Source organism: Scatophagus argus, chromosome 14 (genome assembly GCF_020382885.2).
Source record: "Scatophagus argus isolate fScaArg1 chromosome 14, fScaArg1.pri, whole genome shotgun sequence".
In the NCBI taxonomy this organism is placed as follows: Eukaryota; Metazoa; Chordata; class Actinopteri; family Scatophagidae; genus Scatophagus; species Scatophagus argus.
In genome coordinates this window covers 8,162,318-8,184,894 of record NC_058506.1, presented here as the reverse complement: position 1 = coordinate 8,184,894, position 22,577 = coordinate 8,162,318, and the positions used below count along the sequence as shown (strand labels likewise).

The following is a 22,577-nucleotide window of genomic DNA, read 5'->3' as shown; positions in this document are numbered from 1 at the left end:
CCAATAGCATTTCACATTTACTGGCTTCTTACAAGTTTGTGGATTTGTGTTAATGATGGCTTTGATTGTTGTCGTACATTATTTTTTTTATCTGTACCACTCATGTTGTATCTGCCTTCATTTTTGGAAAAAAAAATATGATTGTAAATAATATGTTAGAATATATCATATGAAACTGTTTCTGCTAATCTGATGCTGCCAGGAAGATCAATGCTGGTTGTTCTGCTTTGAAAATGCTCCTGTCTCTTTAAATATTCTTGCAGTAATTCCTTGAATGTGCATATGGCCATGAAAAAGAGATAAAGCTTGAAGTCATCCACACAAACAGAGGCAGGAAAAAAAAACTTCCCCAGGATTTTGAATTATACAGCAGCAGCTTCCTGTATTTTACACCTGCAGAGAGGGGAGGGATGCTCAGCTGAGTCCAGAAGACACAGTCTGACTGAAACAGGCAACAACAACTTCCCTGCATCCCTGCTTTTTTTTTTTCTTTTTCAGTTCTTTCCTCCACTGGTCTTATATCCTCTGTTTCTGCCAACTAAGAATGCTGTTGCACAGCTTGTGTATGGTGTGGGCTTCATCCATAATTTTTCTGCAAGGCAGGTAAGAGGCAATTTATATCAAATTATATCAACCTCCCTGAAGTTATTTATAAGATAAATCTGTAAATTGGTCTTTTTAATGTAAATGCATGCTTGTTTCACGGTGTACTTACAGTATGTTACATGATCTGGCATTGATAACATATGACAGTAAAATATTACATTATGTTTGGACTGACATGTCAACGTTACTGTTCCTGTAAAGTGAGTATGTGTGACGCATGCAATATTTTATCTATAATTCAAAGACAACAGTTCCTTTAAATGCTGTTGAATTACGATGCAGAATTACTGAACAGGCAAAAAAATTAAAATAATTTAATACATGTAATCTGATTACTGCTTAGTGAATAGGATATTATACATTTACATTACGAGATGCATGGGATGCCAAGTCCTCCTAAAATAAATTAATCAATATTGTACATTTTTAATATAACTTAGACTTAGATAAACTTTCCCCTAAGGGAAAAATGGAGATATTAAATATTAAGACCAAAAAATGAAGAGAAAACAGCAGACCACCCAGAGTTGGTTGTCCCGTCACCTGGCAGGTCTGTGCTCTGTAAGGAGATGAAGTTCCCCAGCAGGTCGACCAAGCCCCCCTCTCCATCTGACTTTCTGGACAAACTGATGGGACGCACATCTGGCTATGACGCTCGCATCAGACCGAACTTCAAAGGTAAACATGCTGTGGCGTGTGGTGGGAGAACCTCCTCTGTCAGGACAGGTGTGAGAAAGCGCGCTGTTCATTTTGCATAACAATCTGGCCAGTGAAGTAGCACAAATCATTCACAGATGGGGGAGAAGTAAGAGATGCTGCAGGCTGGGATGTTTTCACACAGGAGTCTTGTTTTTTTTTTTTCTTTTGTCATGTGTTGTTACTGTTTTTCTGCTGACCCACACCCTCAGGTCACGATATTTTTACACAGACTTCTCTTTCAGATTTATTTTTTGTCAGAAATGTGCACTTACCCCACAGGCCTATTTCAAGCCAAGCTTGAGCTCTTGTTGTGAGTGAAGCCAGCAGATTCTCTCTGACATACTTCCCCTTCAGTCTCCGGGGTCGCATTTCATATATATTTTATACTTGCTCCACATCCTTGTCAGTGCATGCTGGGTAATTCCCTGCTGATTATCTGGATATACACTAATGTAACTAAAGGAGAATCAATAAATTATTGCCTCTTAGGAAATGAGTCACTGAAATATTTAAAGTTTCACTGGTCGACAGATGGACTACACTAATGGGAGCGTACTGGAAATGACAACACAATTTCATGCTGGTTATCTCGGATAAGTTTATTTATCAGGACACAGCAGCATGGCACACGAGGAAGAGAACAAGCAGATGTTATTTTGCAGGAAGGCTCTGCTCTCTACCACCTTCAATACTTCATGCGACCTCCTCGGAAAAGCATCATGGGTGGTATTTGAGAAAGCAGTGCGACTGTGATGTGTGATGACAATGTGTTTCCGTCAGGTCCTCCTGTCAACGTCACCTGTAACATCTTCATCAACAGCTTCGGATCCATCACTGAAACAACTATGGTGAGAGTTTTCTTTAAAACCCTCAGTGGTCACACTTTTAATTGGACGATCTTAAAATATTTACACAATAACAGTCACGGTTTTAGACTTCACTGTAGGTGTCACTGCATCAAGTGCATGACAAAGACTTCAGCAGCAAATGTAACCACAAGTGGCAATTCTAATCTTCATGCTATACATATTATAATTCTGTTTAAGACATTAAATTTAGAATTGATTTCTCACATAACTTCAGTTTTTCACTGCTATTAGTCTTCTGTCTTACTGTACAGGATGGTGGAGTAATACTTTGTCATGATATGCTCTGCAAAACAGTTGTGTCACTTTGACAGGAAAGACCATCAAAGTGATGCTTATAAACTATAACTTAATAGTGTTCCAATAGTGCTGGAAAAACTACTCACATATTTTACCAAAGTAAAGATACAGAGTGCAGGAACACTCTGTCACAAGTCAAGTCTGTTACAAGTTAAGTAAATCATCATCAAAATATACACAAAGTCCTCCTCCAGTCTGCTTTTCTTCTTGCTCCTACAGTTGAACGTTTGAGCTTCACTACGCAGAATCACATAAGAGCAGAGTCTCACTTTCCACAGCTGATTTCATATTCATTGCTGAAACTGTAAATTTACTCTTTGCTCACTCAGAGTATGATTTTAAGAGGCAGAGCTTAAGAGCATGATCTGTGACATCACAAATAGTTTGGAAGCCAGTCCTGGTCCTGTACTGAGTGTACATGTGTAATGTGGAAACCTGAAGCCTGTAGTGCACATACACTTGAGTATGGATTGTATAGTGAAGTAGAAGACATCTTGTGTCAGTTAAACTTGTGAAATGAAAAATATTTGCATCTTCATAGACTGTGGAATTTGTAATGAGGGAGAAGGAGTAAGTGCCATTTTAAGAATCTTAATGAGATAATTATACTGTGGTAATTGAGCCTTGTCAAACTTACATCGGAGAATTTTTATGTAAATCATAATACATGTGTGGGAGGGATCTTTAAAGTACTAAAAGTAAAAGTCTTCACTATACATAATGGCCCATTTCAGAACATTAATATATTATATTACTGGATATTAAGCACTGATGCATTCATGTGCATTTACATTACTTTAAAGTTATAATTTGTTGATTTTACGGTGGAGCAGCACTGTTAACACTGTGTCCTCACACCAAGAAGGTTCCAGGTTTGTGTGACTGTCTGTCTTTGTGTGTTTTGTGTGCAACCCTGACAGATAAGGTAGAGAAAATGTTATTTTAGAACCATTTAAGACATATATGTCAGACAAAAGTAATGAAGTACAAATGCCAATGTTTCAGTCTGAAGTGTAGTGAAGGTTAGGGCAATAAAGTCAAAATTGTACTTAACTGCATCAAATGTACTTAGTTACTTAGCACCTGTGTTTCAAACATTTGAATGTAATATCTGAATGTACTGTAATTTTACATTTTTATCCTTAAACAACATAAACATTACCCACAGAAAACAAAGAGTGCAGACCATCGAGTCATGTATCACAGCTGATTTTATTGAACTGTGCTTTAAAAAGCCTCAGCTTGTTTAACTTGCCGCCAGCAGGGGGGATTTCACTCCGTGTTATTTGGACAACAGAACTGGTGAACACTCATTTATCAGAAGTATCACACTTTGGTGTTTATCTGTTTCAAGTGTTTCTGGCTCTTCTCCCTCTGTTCAGAGAGGCCATTTAGAGCCAGCTTCACGATACCTAAACATGCTGTCTTGGCAAATTAATGACTGTAAACGCCATCTCGTAAGTTTATTACATAATGTCAGGTATGATTTTCTCATTTCTGTCTCTGTTAAATAAGGGACTATTGTTTATTTATGAGGCTCACAGAGACTGTTTGGGTTTCTTTTTTTTTTTTAATTTGGGTTTAAAGTTAGGAAGACTCATGCATTTTCTAAGATACCTCAGGGGTGAGAGCATAAAATTTTAATTGATGATATTATAAGTGGAGTTTTCTGTTGTTCAGGTCATGAGCACTCAAGTCTGTATTCTTTTTTTCTGCAAACACAGTTAAAGTTTGTGTGGGCACAGAGCTGTGTGTCTGCTGAGAGATGCTGAAGGTTCATTTGCCTCTGGCCTGTGTCTTAATCCAATTCACTTTGCCCAGTCACTAGGCTTATTAAAATGACATCATATTTAGATACATAGAGACTATTATAGACAAAGTAGTGAAATGTTCCTGAATATGTCTGACAGTCTTTTAAAGTCTAAATATGACTCTAAGGATTGCACAACTGTCCCGTGTGTCCACCTAACTACAATAATTTCTAATGATGACTTCACTTCATGCTACAGGACTACCGGCTCAATGTATTTCTGCGACAGCAGTGGAATGACCCTCGACTGGCGTACAAGGAGTATCCAGATGACTCTCTGGACCTGGACCCCTCAATGTTGGACTCCATTTGGAAACCTGACCTGTTCTTTGCAAATGAAAAGGGAGCCAACTTTCACGAGGTGACGACAGACAACAAACTGCTTCGGATATTCCAGAATGGAAATGTCCTCTACAGCATCAGGTGACCTGCTTTTTCTTTAATCGCGAATCTGGCTGAATGATGCACAAGGACGTACTTCTGTCAGACATACGCTTCCTGTTCTGTGCTTTGTCAAGTTGCCATCTGAATGGGAATTTCTCGCTCTTCATGTTGTAGTCTAAACCTTTAAGTATGTGATTCAACAACATGTTTGTTTCAGTCCAGTTCAGTTCAGTTGTCACTGTATTGTCCAGCACCCTCTGTGAGCAAGTTCATGTTAAACAATAACTGCAGGCTAAAACAGAATTAGGTCAGTAGTGTGGCACTAAAGCAGCTGTGAATCGTAGCGTAATGGTAAGAAGTTTCATTAGAATATAAGAGTCTGCCATTTTTAAAGCTTTATTAGCAATTCTATTAAACATGAACTAAATCATTAGTTTCTTCTCTTGTTAACTGAACTTTAAGAGCTACCCCTAACCGTGATAAACTAACCACTTTGCAACTTAATTCTTTTTTTCCCCACAAAGTAAGAATTTATGCTCTCATTCACTAACTCACATAAAGCTAACCACTGTATCTCTGCGTGATACTGAATTAGCATCATTCATCTTCCTCCTCTCTGCACTACTGCTCATTTGTGTGAGAGGCTTAACTTTGTCCTTGATGGAATAAAGAGGAAAAGGGTGCTTAAAATGAGCAACAAACAACATCATAACTTAACAAAAAGTAGTGACACTAACAGAAACTCAATATATGAGGCATCAGTAAAATCCTCGCCAACAATGCAGAGGAGTAGTATGTTCTTTGTTTACAGTAAATTATGATGTCTTGTGAGTTGGGGAAACACTCTCCAGTTTGTTCTGATTGTGGTGATGTGTTCTCAGCCCATTTTATGTCAAGCCTTCCATCAAGGATGACAGATTGCCTGTCAGCACCTGTCAGTCCTTTGTGTGGTGTGTGTCGGACACAATGGCATAGACAGACGGACAGAAGGACAGAGAGGTTAGAGCTGCTGTGTGACCCTTAAAGTTGGGTGAGCGTGCAAGATAGATTTGAGCGACACATTGGATGATGCTGTGGGTTAGGTGCTGTGGGATGTCTGGATATCCATCGAGGATGGTGTGTGAGGGTTTCATTTTTTTTGTTGCACCATTCCAGTACCATTACGGCGTTTCTGTCTCTATTTTCCAGACTGACACTTACACTTTCCTGTCCCATGGATCTGAAAAACTTCCCCATGGACAGCCAGACATGCACGATGCAGCTTGAAAGCTGTGAGTTTATCTTTTAATGCAGGCTTAAAGGCATTACATGTAGAATTTGTCATGGATTCATTGCACACTCTACACCTTTGCTCTGTCTCTCCTCTAGTTGGCTACACCATGAATGACCTTATTTTTGAATGGCTGGATGTGGGAGCGGTGCAGGTGGCTGATGATCTGATGCTCCCTCAGTTTGTGCTGAAAGAGGAGAAAGGCCTCGGTTACTGCACCAAACACTACAACACAGGTACACGACACATGGCGACCTGCCAGCCAAAACCCTCTTTACATGCTGTCACTGGACTTCTAATAAGACTGTCAGTTTGTACCCGTATCCCCTTCTGTCTTTAGGTAAATTCACCTGCATTGAGGTCAAATTCTACCTGGAGCGTCAAATGGGCTACTACCTGATCCAGATGTACATACCGAGCCTGCTCACTGTCATCCTGTCCTGGGTGTCGTTCTGGATCAACATGGATGCGGCCCCGGCCAGAGTGGGACTGGGAATCACCACTGTACTCACCATGACCACACAGAGCTCTGGCTCCAGGGCCTCCCTGCCAAAGGTCAGACAGCTTGAGTTGTTTGGAAAATGCAAGTTAGTCATTTCAGTCCTAAATTTTATTGATGAGGACAGGACATGATATAGACAGGACTGAGTAATGGTTGAAAAAGCAGAGATCTGAGAAGTACAAGGATTTTCAAGGATTCAAGGAGCTTTATTGTCATTTCATGTCATTGTAGAAACATGAGGTAGAACGAAATTAGTTTCCCCGGTCCCGGTATAAACCCAATAACCTAACAAAATACCTAATGCTATAAATATAAAACAACACTATATAAATATAAAAAACAATCAGAGTAAAAGATATAAACAATCAGAATAAAAGATATAGAAACAGTGAACAGGGAGCAACAATATTTACAGCAGGGAGCAACAATATTCACAGCAGATCATCAGCAACACCACAATGTTATAAAGCTCCGCTACATGTGAACGTATTAAAATGTTTACTTATACAGTACAGTATGGTCCTTTTCAGAGTGTCTTTGAGTCATTCTTGACATATTAACAATCTTTCTCATAATGTGACCGGTCAGAATGAAGCTAATATTAACAGCAAGTTTCATTTTATAAGCTGATCATATATTTTGTTTGTGAATTTTGGAAATTCATAAAGTAGCTTCAAAAGTGCACAACTGCAGTACTTGATTAATTGTTTTCCACTACTGAAAAAAGTAGAGAAGAAACACAGGTCATAAAGAGGCACAGCCAGTAGTTTCTTTTAATATCAGTGGTGGAAAGTGACAAAATACATTCACTCAAGCACTGCGCTGCACGTTTGAGCTACCGGTACTTGTACTTAGCATTTCTATTTTGTGCTACTTTGCACTTATACTATACACAAATATTGTACTTTTACTCAGTCGCACTTATTCAACACAGCAGATTAAGGTTTTACACACAAAACCTCATAAAATTTGCTAAAATGTAATAAACTACCCGAAAATCTTTGATACTTCAAGTACATTTTTCACTCCACACACAGCATTTGTAATTTCTTTCATGCCACTGGCTGGCATGATGTGACCTAACATGCTAAATGAGCGATTTGATTTTCATGGCTTCACAGGTGTCCTATGTGAAAGCCATAGACATCTGGATGGCGGTGTGTCTTCTTTTCGTGTTTGCTGCACTGTTGGAGTATGCGGCCGTTAATTTTGTTTCACGCCAGCACAAGGAGTTCTTCAGACTGAGGAAGAAGCTCAAAGAGCAACAGCGGCAGAGGACTGTGAGTGCAAGCCACCCCCTCAGCCCCTCGGGCGGCTGTCACCTGCTATTCGCAGAGCCCAGCTATGCACGAGCTACACAACTCAGCTGCACGTTGGACTCCAACCAGGAAATGCAGACGGCATTGACCTGTTATTAATTCAAGCCATCACCTTATCCCTCTGTTGGCTGAATGTTCCCAACGTATTGGTGCCTCACTTTGAATCTCATGAGAAGAAAACAAAAAATACGGGAGACAAAATGGGCCAAACACTATCCCTTTAAATATAAAATGTTTCTTAAATGAAGCAGCTGCAGTATTCAGTAATACCTTGTAATATTTATAAGGCTACACAAAACACCTGCTTGAACCTTTTGTACTTTACTTGTTGGGATTATGCCATGCCACTGAAATCTGCTTTGACTACATCATCATCATACTGTCTCATCTCACATCAATGACAGACTTGCATTCACTTTGTGAGAAACAGATGATGATCACTTGTTAATGTGCAAGATTTGAAACATACATGCCAGAGGAGTGCCGTGGCTGCAAACTATTCAATCAGTGCAGTCTTTTTGATGATTAAATTAATGTGTTTTCTATTTCCTCGTCAGCAAGCAAGTGGTGACAGTAAGGGGAAAGGAAACAACATGTCAGGCAACAGTGCTCCTCATGGGAACGTAACCCAGCAGTGCAGCGTCTGTGCCAGGGTATGTGCTGTGCCTCGATCGGTTGAACAGCAGCCAATCAGCGGCTCAGTAAGAGAACAGACATTAGTTAAGATGTGTGATTCTCAGTGAGAGCAGATGTTTATTCTCTGCTGTCTTTGTCTTAAAGGAGGAGGAGCTGGCGCAGCAGGGTTTACTCTACCAGAGTTTTGGACTTGCACTGTCAACAGGAAATGCAGCAGAAATGGACGCAACACCAGTCTTTGCAGATTTACCTCCCGGTTTGGGTTTCTATGACATACGCAGGCGCTTTGTGGATCGGGCAAAAAGGATTGATACCATCTCCAGGGCTGTTTTCCCCATGAGCTTCCTCATGTTTAACGTCCTCTACTGGCTTACCTACAAAGTTCTACGACATGAAGACCTTCTAGCTACAATGTGACAACACAATGACTGAGGACTGTAAAGACACCAGATACTACTTATTCTGCTCTCTTCACTGAAACATTTACAGGCTGAGTCCTCAGCTGAGCCATGCAAGATGCATAGTGACTGCATGTCCAGTGCTACTGGGAAATGCCATGACATGGAGGAGTCCATTGGTCTCTTTAATTTTTTAATAATTTCAAAGGAATCCACTTTTCAATGCCACTGATGCTTTATGCATTAGACGTCAGTGTACAGTATGTGTGGTTGGCATCCTAAGATTATCAACTCACGTTTTTTTGCGGATTTTCTCCATCTGCAGTTTCTGTGTCTTCACATGTATTGTACTGCAGCACATCTTTACCAGGCCTGCAGTTGTTACTTTACACTAGTATTAATGGTGTCATGATCAACAGTGTCCAGAGCTGCAAGTTTCATATCACAGAGACAAAATAATATCACAACAAGCAGCAACTTTGAAAGACTAGCAGCTCCGCTGTGTTTCTTACCTTGGCTACAGATTTACAGACCTGGGAAATACAGGAATGAAAATACTTAGTTTCTTTGTACACCTCAGGAATCTGGCATTTAATGTCATCTATTCTTATTATTATTACAAGATTATGTTTCATGCTTGCAAAATGGACAGAGATTTCATGATCAACATTCAATTCTAGAGCAAGAGAAAATGAAAAGCAGATATACAGCATTATAAGATGCTAACAAGCTCTGGAGAATGGTCTTGGTCTTGGACCAAATTCCCCTCAGGCCTGCACACTGGGTGTTGGTGTGTAACAAAGGCCAACTAAGTTGTTAATGCTAATTGTAACACTTTGTCTATTTTCTTTGAGAAATAAATCCCTGAAACTCTTTACTGACGAACATAAATAAAGAAGTGATTTCACGTGAAATATTGAATCAGCTTTTTTTAATATATGGTGACACTTGCAGATGTTGCAGATTCTCATTCAAAAACATGCACTTAATCTGCACTGTTGCTTTTCATATATAGTGCCTGAATTAGCAAACTATGACTTTCTCATTGATCAGAAGCATCTCACCAGCACTGAACCAGTTTTCACAAAGTTTGTCTTCCCTCTAGTACACATATAGCAATAGTCATGATCATTTTCCAGCTTTACTCTACTTTCATGTGGTGTACACAACTGATCCAGTGGCTTTCTCCATTCCTCACACTTTTTAACATACAGCAGGACCAGCATTTCTGTGCACACACTGGAAACTAGGTTCACCTCTAGAAACATAAATCTTGTCATAAGATGAAACTGTCATATTAATATTTCATTTATAAAAGGTAGCTGTCACATGCATATGCAGTAGGAAGAGTAGGGCTGCATCCATGAGCACTGTGAGTCCATGTGAAACACAGATGGCTTCTTTTTCTACACAGAAGTAAAGCAATGATGACTTTAAACATCTGACTTGCTGAATTTGCAGACATCAAAGCACAAAAACAAACAAACAACAACAAAAAAAACCAACAGTTTTTTTTAAATCAAGAAATGTGTTTTTATTGTTGTTAAAAGGAATACATACATCCTTTCAAAGGAAAGTCTCACAAAGTATCACATTTTATCTTGAAAAATCTAAATAAATCTAAATAACTCTGAATAACTTGTTCTGTTACATTAAGCTTGTCCTCATCAGTAACACAACTATGAATCTCTGAAAACATACCCAATGTCAAAACAGTTGGGATGCTGTTTAAAATATAAATAAAACAGAATGTGATCATTCGCTAATCCTTTCTGACAAATACGCATTTGAAAATAGTACGAGGATAATGTATTTAATGTTTCACCTCTTCAATTTTCTTGTCAATATGCGCTTATTTGAATTTGATGCAGCACATTTCAAAGTCAGTCGTTCACAAGCAAATTTAGGTCAAGGTTTCACAAAGTGGTTGTGAAACACATGATTGTATAAATGATTGCTTGCTTGCAAATAATTGCATTCTGTTTTAATTGATGTTTCACACAGCATCCTGACTTTTTCAGAATCAGATTTGCAGTATGAGCTAAGTAGAACTTATTCCAAGATTTAACTAAAAAAAAAAAAATAGACTTTTTGCCACAAGGGGGTGCTGTACACTGTTTTATGCCCCATGTGAGCATGCTGAACTGTGCCACACATGTTCACATAGGGCAGATTATACAGTATGAGACTTGTGTGCTCAGTGTGAGAGGAGGGCCTATTGCTCTTAGGGACTTTTGCATGTAGAAGTTGAAAAGAAATCACTAGTTATTCACATTCATGGTTTGCAATTTGCAAACAAATTACACACACACACACACATATACATATATATAATCACTGAATAATCATTGTATATTTTTCAATGATTGAGGTTTTGAATTGCTACAGCCTCTAAATTAAGGTCAACACTCAGTATGAGTTAGTTGTTCTAATCCACTCAAAAACCTTTTAGTATGCATTTACTCTTTGTTTGACTTGTCACAATCAAGCAAGTAACGTCGCAATTAAGCCAGATCAGCACATTAAAGCAGAGGGTCATTTTACTCATTTAGTAGCGTCAGAGGATGAAAACTTAATGGTAGCCTGATCCTGATAGACATCTTAATTGGGGGCAGTTGAGAGAGCAACAATTTCTTAAAATTATGTTGGAAAGAAGGAAGGAGGGCAGACATTGAGGAAATGCAAACCAGTATAATCACTCAACACAAGACATTGAATACCATAATGACTACCAAAACACTCTCCGGGGATAAATACTAACATCTTTGATAAATGCATGATTTGTAAAAATCATTGTCTGTTGATGTTTCGCAGTGATGGAATCCATTCCAAGTGATTTGTCTTCACACTATATTTTCAAAGCGTCATTCCTGGAAGATGCACGCTGTATGTTATTAACTGTGCACATTAATTTTGATGAGTAATAATTGCTTGCGTCTTTCGGTAAAAATGTAGAACACAACAAGAGGAACATCCTGTTTTTTCATTCGACATGTGGCGAAACACTTACAAATGAATTACGGTTAAGCACTGAATTTGAATTCAGCTGGTTTTCCATTTTGGGAGTGGGGATGGTCTCCCCAGGACCCTCAACCAAAGTATCCACCGTCTGGAGACGTGGCAGCGCCTTCGGTCATATGATTGTAGTTCATGCATAAACCCCACCCAGTTTTTGCCAACCCTTAAAGGATTTTTTTTAAAATTATTATATCACTTGTCCGTTATTTTAGCGTGGAGTGACACTTTACACATCTGCCTAAATCTGAAAAGTGCTACAAAATATTCGCTGCACAACTTAGCCCCAATACTAGACATGGAATTTAGTGGCGGTGACCACCCAAAACAGTGCCATTTTTAGACGTTTACTGCTGACGTTTACAGAGGCTTCAAATAGCTTCCGTTTTACACTGGTAGTGATTGGACTGTTCTGTACTTACCCAGTGAGCTAACATAGTGGTAGAACAAGTCCGACACTCTACACTTCGATGGAGGAACAGCCCAAAGATCGGGCACAAGACAGGCAATATCATCACCACGGAGGGGATAGAAACTCTATTCAACAAACAGCTTGTCTAAAAAATGATCAGAGCCACTTCCAGCGCCAGCATCAGGAAACGCAGACGAAGAAAACAGGTTGGGCCATCCGGAAAAGTGAGCTAACGCTTGCTAGCCTTACTCAGCTAATGTCAACGAGCCGACTAGCATTTGCTAAGTAATGTTAACTCCATTGTGATTGGGGGGGCTTAGCCTGCTAGCTAACTATTCAAACTATATGCTGTCGCCAGGAATAATGCACGAATCTTACAGATGGTGGGTAAATAGCTTGTAAGACCTACAGCTGGCCACTGTCGGACCTTAAACAGACCAAGTAAGCTAGATGCCTAGCTGACGTTGCGTGACAGTTGTCGCTGGTGGAGGTTTGACATATCGGGGATTGACCTTGTGCGCCGGCTTCACCACCCATTTTTCTCTTAGAAATGCAACTAAATCATTTCAGAAAATCCCGCTGGGTCATCATTTGACATTAACCATTTATTGCTATATGTGCATGGCCAGTCGTCCTCAGCAGTAGTCAAAGCTTCATCTTATTCATTTCAGCATGCCTGTGTCCAGTTTAGGAAAACGAGCCGGCTCCACTGGAATGTTCTGAGCTGCCGTTTCCTGTCGGCCATGTTAGAATATCACTGCGAGCTAATGCTACAGTTACCTGGTTAGTTAAGAAATTTTGTACAGCAGCGATACTTTGCTGTGCTGACATGTCGTTGTCGTCTTCTACCAATTTGGGTCGCCGAATTAAAGTGTCTGTATTATAATACTGCCATTTATTGGTGCCTGGGCGTGTTAATGCCAAGTGAGTCGCTGGCTAGTTGACTTTAGCTAACGCTAGCCATCACTGGCAGGCCTGTTGCATGTTGTCCAGTAAACGTGAAGACACTCAGCAGTTCTAGTGACTGGTTGATAAAGATATGTTTGCTGCAGCTGAACAGACGGTGTACACATGGACCTTACTTTTGCTGACAACTATGTCAACACGTTTACTTGCAGATCAGCGAGGCTGTATGCAGGCGCTGTGTGTGCTGGACTCCCTGGCATGAGAGGCAGCACCATTTAATAGGAAGCCCCACGTTGACACAGTAGTTCCCATGCATCTATGCAATGCATAGCTAGATCTATTTGTAGGTCACCGCCAGTCTAAATGCGTCCTAAATGCTCTTTCAATACCATGCAACAACTGGCCTTTGATGTCAGAGCAGATGTTCTTACGAAATTTAATCAGTTGACAGTCCAGTAGAAGTAGACACTTGTAAATGTCCGCAACTGCCAAATGCAGCCATGACTGTGCTCATTTTCAGGCAGCAGTATGAACAGAAATTCACCTTGACATAAATGTTTTCTTTCAGATCAGATGAGATAAGAACTGATAAGAACTGACGATCACAGACATAGTATCTTAATCATTTTCAGTCATCAGGTTTTGTGACTTTAGGGTTCAGTATTTCTCGACCTCACATATATTTTATTTTCTGTAAGTGAAAAAAGTCCATTGAAGATACAGTGTCTTTGTGAATTTTTTTGCAGTTTTCTCCATGGTAGTGGAACCACTTTTTCAGGTGTTCTGTCATTTAAACATATTGATGTGTAAAAACTGACTGTGTTTCCCCTTTCAGGCAATAAAAAAGTAAACATCAGTGTGGAGGAGGAGAAGAATCCCCATCTGTCTGATACTGTTGGTATGTCACATCCCTCCAACAGCAATGGCAACAGACACACAAGTAACGCAAATGTGAAGCAGAAGTCAACACAAAAGCTATCCACAACTGTTCCAAAAGCGGGCAGCAAAGGACTGGACCATAAGAAGAATATGGACCTTAAAAATGACAAGGAAAAGGCCCTGGATTTGAATCATCATGAGGGCCAATCTTTGGATAAAAAAGACTCAGTGTTGCTTCAGAATGGCATTGTAAACTGTGGCTTAATTACAAATGGCTATTCTTGCAAGGACAATGATGGCAGCGGCTCTGAAGGTGGATATACTACGCCGAAGAAGCGCAAGGCCAGATGTAACGGCAAGAACACTGATAATGTGATAAGAGAAAAGGAGAAAGACATGCAGCAGGGCAGCACTACACAGGAGCATGGGGCTTTTAATCTTGAGATGACTGAGAAGGAAGCGAATTCCAGACTTGATGGCTTCAGAGCCGCCCATAAAGTAGAGGCTCAGTCAGCAGGTAGAAGGGCTGTTGCGTCAGAAGCTTCAATAGGTGAATCTCAGAGGAAAAACTCTGATGGCAAAGCAGTTGGCACTTTTGGTAAAAAGACTGAGGAAAGGCACAAAGCCAAGCTTTCCTCACCTTCAAAAGAGGACTCGTGGACTTTGTTCAAGCCCCCTCCAGTATTTCCTGTGGACAATAGCAGTGCTAAAATTGTTCCCAAGATCAGTTATGCAAGTAAAGTAAAAGAAAACCTCAACAAAGTAGCTCAAGGCGGAGGAGAGGCACTGCCTCCTCCTGTTAGACTGTCACAGGTCCCTATGTCTGCTATGAAAACTATCACCTCAGCTAGCTTTACTAATGGTCCTGTTTCTGGAAATGGAAACAGCTGCCCAGTGGGTACCTTCTTTGCTCCTGCTGCTAGTAGTATTCCAACAGCCCCATCTATCCCAAGTGGCGAGAATGTAGCATCTCCTCTGGAAAGTAACTGTAGCTCTACAACTAGTCCTGTAGATGGAGAAGCATACGAGCTTAGAAAGTGTACTCTTTTAATTTACCCTTTAAATATGCAACCTGTGCTCCCTAGTGCTCGTCACCATGACCCACCGGCTGCTCAGACAAATCAGAAAGCCTTGGGAGATATCTTCCAGAATCAGTGGGGGCTTTCCTTCATCAACGAGCCCAACTTGGGGCCGGAAGGAGGAAGTAGCCAGGTGCCTGCAGAGGACAAGTCTACTGTGGTCGCATCTCAAAGCGAGTGTCAGGCTGTCGCATCCAAGACTGCCCAGCCCTGCTTTGATGTTAGCCCATCATTCTTAGAGCCTGGCACTTTGGTACAAGACCCCGAGAAAAGGACTTGCAACGTGTCTAATGTTTGTTCTCCTGCTTGTGTAACGAGTGAGGAGGAGTGCAAGCAACAGCCATGCGGTCAGGAAAAGACAAAAACTGAGGGCAAGGCTTCTGCTGTGTTGGCCTCCACCAAGGACAATGGTGTTAAGCCTGCACAGAGCCAGCTAACCACTTTGTTGTTTGGCTCATCTAAAGAACAGGCCTACTCTAAAGACATTGGCAGAAGGTGTAGCTGGGGGTCCTTTGACATTAAAGCTGCTGTCACTTATCACACTAAAGGTAACTTTCACTACTAATCAAATTCATTTGTGCAGCCATTTAAGTTGTAATCCTTAAGATTTAATTCTTGTTGGTTTGGTGACACCCGGCTTATTTGTGCTAATGAGGTGTAGATTAATAGCAGTAAACACTCCATCAGCAGCTACTTTGGGAGAAATACAACATAAGAGCAAATGGTTTATCTGTTTACAGTGCCACCAAACAAGCTCAAATGACTGCTTCATAGTAAAAGCTAGTGTGTGCTGCACTAAGTGAGAAAGCTGAGTTGTCCTGCCAAGGAGCAGAATGGGCTTCTGTTTAACCACAAAACTAATGCTAGCTGAGGCACCACTGCAGTATAAAGCACAAAAAGCAATGTGAAAGAAAGTTACTGTTACTTAAGTTACACACACAGTTTTCTAGTTGTTGCTGAGTCGTGTCACATTTCTATTAAAAATAAAGCTGATTTGGTGGTTCTTCACATCCTCAGATGCTTGAATTAAACCCAAGACCTTCTGTGTTCTTGCAGCCAACACCAGAGTAATTCTGTATATGCTTCTAACTCGTATTTTGTGAAGCCATCTTCAGCGCTGGAAATGTCACTAGTTTAGAAGCGAAGAGAACAAATTTTGTTTATGAGCAGCAGCACAGCCTCCTGGCTATCCGGAGGTGGAGACTAAAAACCCGAGCTGATATAGCCTGTAGTTCTTCCTTAACACCAAATACAGGAATTCATTACTTCAACTACATTTATCATCAAAAGCTGATCAGACAACCAGATAAAATATGGCAAATGTTCCATTTAATACAGCGCTGGTTTGACGGGAGCATAAAAGCGAACAGTCAGGCTGTTACTGATGAAATAAGGTAATGCTGCATGATATCAGAATCAGAATACTTTATTGATCCCTGGGGGAAATTGGGTACAACAGCAACAGGTTGCGTGCACAATTAGTGCATGCACACTAAAAGTTACATTGTGTCTTGTGAATCATTTGAAAGGCAATCTTAATCTAGTGAGAGAAGTAATTACAGAATGTAAATACATCGAATGATTATCATGGATAAGATTCAGTAATATCAAAGCAGGGTTTTGTTTTATGAAAATCTTAAGGATTACAATGTACATTTAAGTATACTGTGGTGATCGAGTATTGCGTTTTCTGAAAATATTCTTCATGACCAATTAAAGCTGAAGCTGAAATAATGTACTTTTCCTTTCACAGAAATGGAATTCATTTTCAACTTGCAAAAACAAGGTAAACTAAACATCTTCCTTTTCCAACTTCTCAAATGTAATGATTTGTTGTTTTTGTTGTTTTCTATGATTAGTAAATGAAGAGTCAGCCGGGTTTGGTATTATGGTTGGACGAAAGAATCGATTTGAATACGTCACTCTGAGAATAATTGGCAGGTTAATCACTAATAAAACTAATTGTTAGTTGCCACCATATTCAACATTTGACTTACTTTGTGAACTCTGTCACTTGCAGTGCTGCTGACCTTTCAAGCTCTCAGAATACTTTTCCCTCAAAATTACTGCTGAATCAAAAGATTCAGACATCTCACTGGCATCAGTTTTTTTTATGTGTTGATAATCATGCATGTTATATCATACATCTGTTGACTGAGCTATGGTTCATAACTTCTGATTACCTGCTTAGAAAGATCCTGAAGCTTGTTTAGTTGACCTTTTGCCATAAGCACTTTAAGGACAGGGACAAATGTTCTACTTTGCATATGCAAAAAGGCTGCATTAATGCCTTCAGTATGTCTCTCAAGGAAGGATAATTATATATCATGGATCACATGACTGTAAAACCGTGAGAGACAAAAGGCCACATGTTTTATTACAAAACAGCTGAAACCTGAGATTATCACCAACAGAGACTATGTTAAAATTACTTAGTCTGACATACTGTTGGTCTATGGTCCTTTGGTACAACAGTTAGGCCAGCTGGCAAGTGAAATGTGGCAATTATTCCCAACAATCTGTTGACATTAACGCAGGCGTGAGAGCATTGTTATTTGAGGCTATATTAGCTAAATATCCAACTACTAGCTACAGTGTAATATGCCATTACAATGAGGGCAGGCTACTGTTTTGGATTCTAGTGCCATTAGTTCGTTTTCAATGCCGATGCTAACATGGTACTTTGATAGTTAACTTAATATAATATAAAGAAAAAAATGTTTTTCATTCAGCAAAGTAAGCCAGCAAGTAAAGTAACGTTCAAAGAAGATTTAGCCTAAGTAAAATATTCCAAAAGTGTCCGCGCTTGGATATTAAATCAGGATTATCTGTTGCTTGTGTTCTTTGAGACGGATATGTTGAATAATCTAACCCTTTGCCTCCTCTGTCCCCCCCTTTGCTGTAGATCCAAAAAGAGTAGTGGTTTATGACGAGACCAAGGATGGACCTAATCAGTGAGGTAGATGGTCTACAGTACTTACCTTCTTCTCTTCTGGGTGCTGCAGTTCTCTACCTTGGAAATCATAAACCCTGTTGGACAGATAAAGTGACAACTGTGAAAACATTGATAGTATAGCATGACAGATTTTCCTTGGAATCTCGGGTGGAATAACAGACTTCTTTGGGGGCATCAGACAAACGCACACACAGACACACTCTGGAGGGACGTTGGAGGAGTTGATCAGTGCCTCTCCAACATGATAAACGGACATTTGCGACTTTGGAGCTGTGATAGTTGTTTGTCTCATGGCTCTTTAGGATGATGGTCGGGAGTTCAACAGAGGAAGGTGTCATGGATTGCACCTCCCTAAGCCTTTATCCTGTCAAACTGCGGCAGCCGTCAGTGTGACGATGGGATGCCTCAGTCATTTTCTTTCTTCACGCGTTCAAATGAGTTCATTGTAGATATGTTAGACTTTATACATACACATCTGTGTGCAAGCTTGAATTAATCGTGGAGGAAAGAACACACCTTGCAAAGAATGCCTTGAAGTTGTGGGAAAAAGAAAGAGCTCTGGAGCCCTGTTAAACTGTAAATTAAGTGGAAGCTCATGAGTGAGAGCCCCATCTAGGAAGGGAGAACGTTGTCTTAAATCAGAGCTCAGAAATTAAATGCTTGCTTTTTTTATGTACTGTTGTCTGACCTAACATGAGTGTTAAACACACTGCTGTGTGGCCCCCCAGAGCACAGGCAGAGAAGTGCCCTATTGGAAGGAAAGCTAGGCCCCTTCATTTCATTATTACAGGTGCGCTAAGGATTTTCAAACCAGGTCTCAGTTAAAGGCAGAACTTTTTCTTCTGAAAGCTTTTCATACATTTCATGCAGATTGTGTTGAGGTCAGTACAGTTTATTGTTGAATTCAGGTTCGTATACCTTCTGATAAATGAATCCTGAGTTAACCGAGTGACAAATTGTCAAGCGAGAGACACTGCTACCAATAAGGTCTTCTGCGTTTTGTTCGATTTGTACTGCAGCAAGACTCAGGATGTCCATTCAGATTATTTTGCCTGCATTTCTGTCTTTTGTAAAAACTCCTCGTCAAAGGAACACATGTTGCATTTTACAACTTTTTTGTTTTGTTTTGGTTTCTGGCTCACCACTGGGTCTTTACTTTTCTGTCTTACGCCATTGTATTTCTTGCATGTTTACCGGTGGAAATGAACGAGTCACAAGTCACTCTTCATCGCCACACAAAGATAACCATAACACAGCAACAACAACTGCAATACTAATCTAAGTTTCCCCAACTAGCCACTTTGTCAGACTGTGTTGAAATGTGAAGATGAGTTGTACTATTATGTTTTACTGTGGATAACATTTTTCATTTGCAAACCAGTGTGCAATAACACCGTGTGATCCATACAGTGTGTGAAATGGGTTATATGGCACTACAGAATCATCATCCAAGATGCTGGTGTGGCCTGCAGTTCATTTGTGTGTTCAAAAACGTTAATGGTGTGTTTTCAATTTGTTGCACAAATTCTTGAGGTGATTTTTCTTTCTTTCTTCTTTTTTTTTTTTTTTTTTTTTTTTTTTTAAAAAGGAAGAAGAAGAACTCATGTTGAAATATCTAATTAAGTCTAGGGAGTCCAAATTTTCAAACTGTTAACTGGCCAGCTGTGACATCACTTTCATCACCATCTCCAAATCAGGATTGGTTTATTCGACATAACAAAGGTATCCAATTATATATATTTTTTTTCTCTAGAAGACATGATTTGGTTAATGTGTGGATGAATAGCACTTTATGTAAACTAATTGCTTTTATCTTTTAATTGTTAGAGAGATCTATATGTACTGACAAGAAATACACCTTGAAAGAATGGCTCTGGGCTGTTACTTTTCAGAAAAAAAAAATAAGTTGATAAATACAGAATTATTAAATGTAACTCAGGTAGTGTTGATAAAGCCATGACTATGTTAGATATTGTTTTTTTGCCAAATGTCCCCTGTCATTTAATGTTCTCAAATTGGAAGTGTTGAATTGGACTCCTGTTATGTAGAGTCTCATGATGTTGTGACAAAACACCAAATAATTACCTTCACGGCATGCAAGGTGCTGTCATCGATCGTTTTGGGCTCTAAAAATCAGAGTTTTCCCTCTTTATATCCCCTTTCCACAAAAGCACATTTCTCCATGTGTTTCCTGTGTATACTAGACTGTAATCTTTGATGGCTGATTTTTCTCCCTCGTGTGTTTGTAGTGAAGCACCTCTTGATTTATCATTGCTGAGCATCAGTGGTGTTTCTGTGGGGTTGCTACAATCTGGGTGTGAGCATTCAAGTACACTTCTGTCCGCTGTGTCCTGATTAGACAGCACTGCCGCTTGTGCTTGTGTGCAAAGAGGGGAAGTCGCAACTGCAGCCAGTTGTCTTGACATTCAACTTCCATGTCTAATCTCAGTCAACTCTGGTATTTGAAATGCTTTTGTTTTGGCTTCCGTTGTACAGTGTGTGATGGATGAGTGTATTATCATACACTGCCCTCTGAATAAGAACAATCGTGTTGGATCTGGTCGATGAGGAAGCAAAGGGTATTTGAGCTGATATTGCCCATTAGCATTTAGTCTTTTATGTTTTTCTCTGCTTGTGGATATTGACATTTAATCTGTCATCAAGTTAAACAAAATTTGCAATTTACTTTCTCTCAATTGGCCATTAATCCATAGCTAAAGCAACATAATCAGGTTCCCATATGGTGAATGCCACATTTTTCAGGCTGAAAGGATTATCAGTGCACAGTGTTTCATCTATAGACTTCTAAACGTAAAACAGGGTGATCAAATTGAGTAGTACGTGTTGCTATAGTAGTCTTACAACCTTTTTTATTTTTTAAATTTTTTTTTTTTTTTTTGGAGAGGATGGTCTTTTACAGGGAAATCAGAGAATCTCCCATCCTCCCACCCCAAGGCTCCTCTTTTCAAGCACTTAATACAGCTATGATGAATATGCATTTCTAAAGATTGAACTATTATTTAGCACTGTAGCCTGCAAACCAAAAACCAGTTCTTGAAGCTGAGTAGATGGTTAATCAGTGATTGGGAAGTGTGTGTGTCTGTTTGTTTGGGGGTGGGGGGTTGTTGTTAGTGACTGACTGTTTGTGTGTTGAGGCAGAAGAGCCTGATCACGTGGAGTTTGTATTTCCACCCCGTCAGGATGTGCAATCACCTCAAGGATGCTGATGCAGGCGTCTGGGTTGTGAGTTTGGCCTCGTTTTGTGGGTATGTGCATAGAGAGTTCTTCCTATTATATGCAAGTTTGTCGTATATTTCAACCCCCCCCCCTCTCCCCCCAACCGTTACCCCTTGTTTTTTCATATTGAGGTGCCTGTGTTTGAAAAAGATATATACTTTAACAGCAATTTTGATTGTTTAAATTCTGCTTCCAGCATATATCCGTGCCATTTTTGTTTGTTTGTTTTGTTTTTGTAACATTTGCAACGCTGTCTAAGTTTTCTTACAGCTAATCCTAATCTCTTCTTTTATGCGACATGGACATAGCTGAAAGTGATGAGGATTGTGTGTTTTCTAGGTTTTGAGAATTTCATGGCTTGTGTTAAGAACTGAAAGCCAAAATCGATTTTGAATGGGATGGATGACAACCGCTTGCTGGTGTATACTCGTGGCAGTCCACTGTCGAATTCATGTCTGACGTAGCACGTAATTGATTTGAACTGATTTAACAAATTGAGTTTTAACATATGTTTGTTTTGTTTTTTTTTAAAGAAAACAATATTTTTGTGTTATAACCTAATTTATCCATAGATGCACAAGTAGGATGAGACTAAAAGGAATAAATAAAAGATACAGAAAATCAAGATGTCTCATTTTTGAGAGTTTTAGATGATTTAGTTACTGATTATGGCTGACGTAGATTTAGTTTTTCCCTGAATAGCACCAATGTTAATATATTTGAAGTCTTTTCCAGCAGATTTTATACAAATGACTTTAATTTGTTTCTTCAAATAGTTGTGATGAGCATTGAAATACACTGCATCCCGGAGTTCCTCTTAATATATTTTTTATTTGTAGTGATGTTGATGATGATGTGAGAGGGAGTGAGGTATTAACGTGCAGTTCAACAACTCTGAACCTGATTTCGCCAAAGGTACACTACTCAGATATTCAGCTACTGAATGGCAGACGCACAGACTGGGGGACGTTGTTGATGATGTCACCACCAGCTTCCTGACATCGTGCTGGGTTTGGAGGAGGTTTTGGTGAAGGGAAGTCACTACTGTAGCAGCTGAATGTCACTTTGAGCGTGTCGTTACACGGTGTGAGAGAAGAGCAATCTCAAAAAAACAAAAAACAAAAAAAAGATATACAAATACCGAAAGTGCTGCTTCTTCATCCAGTAATCAATCGTCTGTAATGGGAAATGCTGGACTTGGTGTTTGTGCTCGACTTAAAAACTGTCCCTCCTTTAAATTGTCATTGCCTCTTGTGGAAATGTTTTAATTTTGGGGGCATTTTATGGTTTTATTCAGCGACGG

The 22,577-nt window shown here is 39.7% G+C and overlaps 2 protein-coding genes across 3 annotated transcripts in view; both read left to right on the top strand.

Annotated features, from left to right (window-relative positions):
• Nucleotides 1-544: 544 nt before the first annotated feature.
• On the top strand, nucleotides 545-9,458 carry LOC124071051 (glycine receptor subunit alpha-2-like). Its single transcript, XM_046411482.1, has 10 exons — nucleotides 545-603; nucleotides 1,157-1,284; nucleotides 2,086-2,153; nucleotides 4,481-4,704; nucleotides 5,854-5,936; nucleotides 6,034-6,171; nucleotides 6,276-6,490; nucleotides 7,559-7,724; nucleotides 8,309-8,409; nucleotides 8,537-9,458. Exons 1-10 carry the CDS (start codon nucleotides 545-547, stop codon nucleotides 8,807-8,809), a joined length of 1,455 nt encoding a protein of 484 aa, XP_046267438.1. The 3' UTR covers nucleotides 8,810-9,458.
• Nucleotides 9,459-11,995: 2,537 nt separating this feature from the next.
• Nucleotides 11,996-22,577, top strand: part of nufip2 (nuclear FMR1 interacting protein 2) — an 11,079-nt gene continuing 497 nt past the window's right edge. Inside the window, exons 1-4 of one of the 2 annotated variants that reach the window (XM_046410483.1) lie at nucleotides 11,996-12,441; nucleotides 13,959-15,629; nucleotides 16,835-16,867; nucleotides 17,987-22,577. The exon at nucleotides 17,987-22,577 is cut by the window's right edge and continues 497 nt beyond it. In XM_046410483.1, the coding sequence (XP_046266439.1) occupies nucleotides 12,276-12,441; nucleotides 13,959-15,629; nucleotides 16,835-16,867; nucleotides 17,987-18,039 (1,923 nt within the window). In that variant the 5' untranslated portion in view covers nucleotides 11,996-12,275 and the 3' untranslated portion in view covers nucleotides 18,040-22,577. The remainder of the gene's footprint in view (nucleotides 12,442-13,958; nucleotides 15,630-16,834; nucleotides 16,868-17,986) is intronic. The other variant, XM_046410484.1, reaches the window with a different exon arrangement.

Bases quoted from the DNA above. Each gene is read 5' to 3' on its own strand.
- LOC124071051 (XM_046411482.1), top strand. From the start codon at position 545: ATGCTGTTGCACAGCTTGTGTATGGTGTGGGCTTCATCCATAATTTTT. The intron at 5,937-6,033 runs GTGAGTTTATCT...TCTCTCCTCTAG, and splicing joins CACGATGCAGCTTGAAAGCT to TTGGCTACACCATGAATGAC. The intron at 8,410-8,536 runs GTATGTGCTGTG...TTTGTCTTAAAG, and splicing joins AGTGCAGCGTCTGTGCCAGG to GAGGAGGAGCTGGCGCAGCA.